The 7,064-nt window shown below is 34.1% G+C and overlaps 1 protein-coding gene across 6 annotated transcripts; it reads right to left on the minus strand.

The window, feature by feature from the left end:
• Nucleotides 1-1,531: 1,531 nt before the first annotated feature.
• LOC110772780 (rust resistance kinase Lr10-like) lies at nt 1,532-3,692 on the minus strand. 6 transcript variants are annotated; one of them, XM_088249273.1, is made up of 3 exons: nt 3,047-3,692; nt 2,740-2,760; nt 1,532-2,649 (listed from the first exon to the last, which is right to left on the minus strand). In XM_088249273.1, exons 1-3 carry the CDS (start codon nt 3,687-3,689, stop codon nt 1,538-1,540), a joined length of 1,776 nt encoding a protein of 591 aa, XP_088105399.1. In that variant the 5' UTR covers nt 3,690-3,692; the 3' UTR covers nt 1,532-1,537. The 6 variants fall into 6 exon arrangements, with proteins under 6 accessions (XP_088105399.1, XP_088105398.1, XP_088105397.1 ...); XM_088249272.1 differs by having other exon boundaries at nt 2,740-2,766; XM_088249271.1 differs by having other exon boundaries at nt 3,038-3,692.
• Nucleotides 3,693-7,064: the final 3,372 nt, after the last annotated feature.

A 7,064-nucleotide genomic window follows, 5' to 3' on the forward strand; every position in this document is an offset into this window, starting at 1 on the left:
TTTCCTGTTACAACCATAAGCCGAGAAGTGCAATGTTTCAATTACTATAAAACAATGCAACTTTTCACATAAAGTATTATTGTTTTATTTGCAAACAAAATAAATAATATTTTATTTTTCCTCTATTAAGAACATGACTATTCCCAATTGATACATACCAATTCGTAAAAGTCATGTACTTAAAGTCACAAATCCCACAATTTAATTTACATTCAATTATTAAAAAATTAAATATAAATATTATAATTTTCTAACATTAACTATTCTGAATTTTTAATTATTCCCTCTTTTGTAAATTTTTTCTTTCACATATATATATTCCTATGAAGGAGAGTTTTCAACATGACATGTGTATGTATCTATATATATAAAGCAAAAGGCAGAAAATGGTATAACATTCAAAATACCAGAAAATGCCCTTGGTTAATGCAAACATTAAGAATTAAAATTACTAATTAAATGAGAATAATATGGTAAATTCACACTTTTTCATATTAAATAAAATAAAATTACAAGAAAAATTAGATAATGGATCCTATTTTTATGGAACACAACTACATATTATCTTTTTTAATTCTAAAATAAATTAAAATTTTTGTAAACAAAGCCTCTTGCACGCACGGAAGCGCGTGCGAAGTGGCTAGTCTTAACAACGAATAAGTAGTTCTCTATGAGCTTTCAAATTGGACTATGCATTGTAGTCATCTCTTTCGGGTATTTTTTTATTAAATCAAAATAGGTAGAGATTTCATTCAAACTAAGAATTCAGATAATAAAAAAACCAGGAAAACTGGAATATGCAGTGCTATTTTGTGGCCTCCTTAAAACGTTGTCTTAAAAAATATGAAGAAGAGGAAATCCAGTCAAGGAAAAAGAGTACCACATCACGCAATCAAAAACTAAACAAACTACCTAACCATATGACTTATCAAATCCCTACATTACAGTTACAATTTTATAATATATAAATACAAATAATTTCTGCATTGTAGCTAAAGTTTCAAGGTATATAAATTTATGGCTTTTGACACGTGGAAACACGCAAATTTGAGGATAAAATAATTAAAAACTTAGAGCATCTCTAACAGCATCTTCAAAGACCTTGGGACACAAAAATAGATGAGTCACATCAGCAAAAACCTTATCCAATAGCCTTGTCAAACACGCTCACCAAATATAGGACTCCTCATTCACTCTTCAGAACAGACGAGTGGACTTTGGCTCTTCAACGGATTTATTAAGCTTCTGAACAATAAAAGATGTCTTGGCGTGGCAAAAGCCACATGGGGCCAAGTGAACAATAATGAATTATTATTTAAATATTGATTTAGTATTATTAAACTGAATTAAATATTAGTGTTTGATTAAAAAGAAAAAGAAAAGTCAAATATTGAATTAATTAAATTGAAGAAACTGATGGGGTAACAAAATAGTAAAGTAGCAAACTTTACCCTTCAAATTACCACGTTGCTCTTAGTAAGGATTGTTTGTATGTATTAACACGATACATTGAATTTTAGTACCATTATCTTACTTATTACTCTAACTCAACAATTGTTTCTAACTCTAGATTTAAATTTCTTGATGGCCCAGTTGCAAATATTCTTGTAGAACCTGTGGAAGCAAAAGGATTTGGCGGCTTGGTTAAGTTTTCTCCTCCTTCCAACATTTCAACCACCGTTTTCATGGAAGGACGATCCACCGGGTTCCATTGGATGCACCACAACCCTACAATGGCAAGTTTCGTTGGAATTTTACCATCTCCTTCTTCTCCAATATGGACTCTTGGGTCTTCTGCTTCTTCGAGAAGATTATAGACCGCCTCTGGGTAGTAAGCTTCGTTAGTGTTCTCCGGGGTTGCACCAATATGCTTTTTACCTCGTATCATCTCAAGCAATAGCATTCCAAAACTATAGACATCTGACTTGTAGGACACCTTTCCGAAGTTCCTGGAGAACACTTCAGGTGCAATGTAGCCCATGGTTCCCCTAGCTGTAGTCATTGACACTAGGCTTTGATCCTTGGAACATAACTTGGCCAAACCAAAATCTGAAAGTTTTGCAGTGAAGTTGTAGTCTAGCAAAACGTTTTGTGGTTTGATATCAAAATGGAGGATCCGTTGATCACATCCTTGGTGAAGATATTCAATTCCTTGGGCTACGCCTAGAGCGATATCTTGCAACTTATCCCAACCAAGGAAACTGTTATTATTGTTGGCTGATGAAATGAAATCTTGTAGTGAACCGTTAGGTAAGAACTCATAGACAAGAGCGCGTCTAAATCCATCAGCACAGAAGCCAACCATGCGAACCACGTTAACATGGTGGATATGACCCATTGTTCCCACTTCATTTATGAAGTCTTCCCCATCTCCCGTAGAACTGTTGAGGACTTTCACTGCAACAAATAATTCAGAAGAAAGCTTTCCTTTATAAACAGATCCATAGGCTCCTTCCCCTAACTTGTCCTTGAATTGATCTGTAATCCTCTTAATGTCTGCATAAGAATATCTGCTTGGCTTGAGAGCTTTGTAGTCCTCTAGAAATCTTTCAATTTTCAATCGATTCTCTTTTTCATTTCTGTCATAGCTATAGACATGATAGGCTGCAATGACCAGTAGCATGAGAACAAATGAACCCAGGGATGCACCTGCACAGAAAACCCTATGTGAATACATATATATATACCGACAACGTCTTGTAGAGATGAAACAAACCAAAAACCAGTTAGTTGACTCACCTGTAACCACTAATTTCCTTGCTGCACCTGTAAAAGATAATGGCACAGTCAGAATATGTATGAAATTAATATTTTATATGGGTACATGAATTTGGTACAACTTCACACGGTTTGAAGATTATTTCGTTTTAGTTTTTGCTTAGGAAAAAATGATGGATGAATAAGCAAGCAGAAAGTGTAAACATCTATGCTCTATTAGAAATTTGGAATCTGTAAAAACTGAAGCACAATACGTATATATATATATATGTATGTATGTATGTCTGTATATATATGAAAATAAATAAATAAATGTTACCCCACTTACTCATATTTGCTTCATGTACACATTCGATTTCGTTTTTGGTGCCATTACTCTTCAATCTACACTTCTTTCCTTTAGCTTCACATTCTGTACAATTTGGTTCAGACCAACGAAATTTATATGGGACTGATAAAACATCAGACGTCTTGGTACAATATTGTAGGCCTTCAACGTAATCAGAAGAATACACTGCATAAATATGGTGGCCGGGGCTACTAAGACAGGGGACAGCAACCTCTCCAGATTCCTCAAGCCCTGAAGAACAATCGAATAGCATAAAGTTCCCTTGGTCAATTACGTAAAAGGGAAAGAATGACATGTTCTGGGTTTCTAAAAGCTTTGCCAGTTGGCAATTATCTGGGTAATATAAATAGATTTCCTGATTCTTATAATCTATAGTATTCACAGAGAATTTGACTGGAATTGGCAGCTCAAGAACAGTCTCATGTCTTTCATTGCAAGATACAACAAACCCAGGATATCCACAATGATCTGGGTGTCTGTCTTTGAGCCTGAAAGGGAAATGGATAGCAGGGCCATGATCCCCACAGTGAAGTTGTTTGCAGGCTTTTTGGGTTTCTCCAAGAACTCTGGAAAAAGCGACTAAAATTAAGCAAAGGGAAGAGATGAGAACAGCTTGTTGCATTTCTGTGGAAATAATGCTCATGGATTTTCTCTGATCTAAATGACACTATTATCTGTGTCGTGCTATTGACTTACTGTTTGATATCCATGGCCTTCCTCATCTTATAACGATGCATCCAACTATTTACTTGGTATTTTCTCTTACATTGCTAGACAAGAGTTTGACTATCACCCTCTCCGGTTCTCTCTGAATATTTTACATATATATATCAGAAATTCTCTTATGCGGACATCCAGACGTTATTATCGTGCGGACGCCGTGTATTTTGTACTATCCCCTTTTGTTTTCCTGCCTGTTTACAATAGGATCCGCACGATAATAACGTACGGACATCCGGATAAGAGAATAAATATATATATATATATATATATAAGTTGAATGATTCAAGCACATACAATTTCCTCCTATTCCTCCTAACTTTCTAAATCACACACAAACTCTCACGCCTTTTTCAACAACCAAGGACATCCAACATATATTTTTAAGGGCATCCCACACAGCCCCACTCCAATTAACAAATACCATCCCCTGGAATTTCTTTATTTTATTTCACATAAGTGGTGAAGTGTCTAATTTATCCCTTATTTGGGAGGTGACATCACCAGTTTACCCTTAATATTAACAGAAAATTACACAAAATTCTGATGAAAATAAGATACAAGTGAAAGTATACAAACAAATAGAATTTTAAAATTGAACTGAGTCACTGGAATAAAAGTTGGGTACAAGTTGAGTGATCATTGCAATAGTTAACGTTCAACTTTATTTTTGGGGTTACATTGGAGTTCAAACGGGTTCAAACTGGTTGACATGGGGAGGGGAAGCCACCATTCCCCACTGTGGTGGGAACCAATGCCGGCCCTGAGGGTGGGCAAGGAGGGCAACGGCCACAGGCCTCGCATTTGTAGGGCCCCAAATTATATATATTATATATGTACCAAGTTGAAGAATATGATTTTAGAGGAGAATAATTTCAATAGTTTGGCATTTGGAGGCCCCAAGTTTGATTACAAGTGTTTCTGAAGAGTCCAAATGAAAATTATATAATATACAAACATCAATTACATGTATTAAAGTATTTAATTGCCAAAAAGTATTTAATTGCTAAAAGTAGCAATCAATGAAAGAAAGCTAATATGTACTAGAAATTCTTTTATTTATCTAGCCAAGGGCATCATTTTCATTTCTAGCCAAGGGCCATCCAAAAGTCAGGGCCGGCCCTGGTGGGAACCCATTGGCACCCTGTACTAGTTCAAAATTATACTTTGCCCAAATTTTTATACTGGGTCGTTGTGCTTTTCTTATTATTGTTTTTGGTCCAAGCCTATGAAATGTGGAAATTAAGAATTGGACAGCATGGGTGACGTGTGATATTGGAATAAGGAAATTCAAGGGTTTGAATACTAGAGCAACCATCACTTTCCAAGAAGTGGAATACTCAGTTGGTGTGCCAAATTAATTAATTGAAATTAAGCACCCTGGCATTTTCTTTTGGGCCTGAAGGACAGTGATCGTTTAATAATTCTTTATATAATTTTTTTTTTATACAAGCAATATTTTACTCGTTTGGTACACCGTATTAGACTTTGGATAGGAGTAAATAGTCTATGTCAGGTGTTTGGTGTCAACTTGTATTATTTAATTATCCGACTATTTTATACGGGTTGGGCTTTTAATACTCTACTTACCTGACTAACTAATACAGCCCACACACCTCGGATTAGATAATATACGCTTAATTATACGGCTAGAAAAAAAGAACACGCGTTCTACGAAAAAAGTCAGACGATCTTTTCATCTTCTTCTCCCTAGGGTTCTTCTCTGCTATCTTCTCCACATGTTATTTTCTTCACTCCTCTCCAGGTATTCATCTCTCAATCTCTCTCTCTCTTTTTCATACTCTCTCCAATATGCTTCATCTTACTTCTTCTCTATTCTTTATATATTTCAATTTTTTATTAAATTTTTGTGGAAATTAAGTTATTAATTTTTATTTTTTGACATTTTTTTTAATCGAATGTTTTCTTTGTATGTGATATATTGATTCGACGTTGTGGGATTGAATCTCAATTTCCATTAAAATTATCAAAGTTTTTTATTTATTTTTAAAATAGTCTAATCTGATGTTATCCGGAACATCACCAAACACAGTATAACTTTGACAAACTATTTATCCGGAACATCACCAAACGCCTTATAATATTATGGATAAATAGTCAGTACTCTCCGGAACAGATTAGTACTATCCGACAGAAATTAGTCAGTACAGTCCGACGTACCAAACGAGCCCAAATTATAGAGAGGATGATTAGAACTCAGGTGCATAGTGAGAAACACATCCGCTCTACCCAATTTGGCTAAGCCCATATCTGCTCATTTATATACAGGAGATTCACTAATATACCCAATATATGAGCCCAAATTATAAAAATACCCCATATGAAATGGACTTTAGAAACACACCCAAAACTCATTTATAACATAACAAAAAGGCTTTTAACTTCTTTTAAATTACAAAACTGCCATTGATTTCTCAAAACAAACCCAACCCCAAAACATATAAACAAGCCCAAAATACTCAATAGGACATCAAAGTAATTTAATAATCAAAATTAAATTCAATAGGGCCAATTGTCATTTTTTGGGTTTTTTTGGGTTTGTTTATAGAAATTAAATAGTATGGGGTTTATTTATAGTTTTAGTGCTAAGAATGGGTATTTGACTAAATATCTCTTTATATAAATCATGGATTGTGCTTTCTTGTCAAATTGTAAAGTTACACTGCACCGGCAAACAAATATACATCATATCATTAATAGCTCATTCCAATTACATGAACTCTAATCGTCTAGACTGGCTTCTGAGATGCAACAATAATATTTAACATTAGTAATACTAAGTAAGTGCATATGTAAAATGTCAAAGTGTACAATGACTATATAGGGAACTTGTTTATTTATAAATTATGAGAGCATTTACAATTATGCTCCTTATTTTTTAGTTAAAATTTTGCTGAAATACCCCCCGAATTAGGACCCTAATCGAACTTAACCCCTTGAACTAAAAGTCAGCCAATTTAGCACTTGAATTAATTGAAATGGCCAATTTCAAACCTGTCATTAGATTTTAGATGATTTCGTCCAATTCTCTGTTAATACTAAGGGTATATTTATAATTTTGAGTAAAATAAAAATCAAATACATAAAAACAAAAGAAAAATAAAAGGCAAATAAGAACTTTATAAATAAATAAAACTTCATAAAAAATTAAAAAAATAAATAAGACAACCACTCATGCAGTCTCACGCTTCCTCCTCCACTATCACGACCCGATTCTAGAAAAAGGAATATTCCCGAATCAGGGTGTGAGCCATAT

The sequence above is a fragment of the Prunus avium genome, chromosome 2, assembly GCF_965620075.1.
Source record: "Prunus avium chromosome 2, drPruAviu1.hap1.1, whole genome shotgun sequence".
NCBI classification, from domain to species: Eukaryota; Viridiplantae; Streptophyta; class Magnoliopsida; order Rosales; family Rosaceae; genus Prunus; species Prunus avium.

What these genes read in the sequence shown, in the direction of transcription:
- LOC110772780 (XM_021977246.2), bottom strand. Translation starts at nt 3,689, where the DNA reads ATGCAACAAGCTGTTCTCATCTCTTCCCTTTGCTTAATTTTAGTCGCT. An exon ending in AGCAAATATGAGTAAGTGGG is followed by an intron (nt 2,767 to 3,037) that starts GTAACATTTATT and finishes TATCTTTTACAG; the next exon opens with GTGCAGCAAGGAAATTAGTG. An exon ending in AAGGAAATTAGTGGTTACAG is followed by an intron (nt 2,650 to 2,739) that starts GTGAGTCAACTA and finishes TTTTCTGTGCAG; the next exon opens with GTGCATCCCTGGGTTCATTT.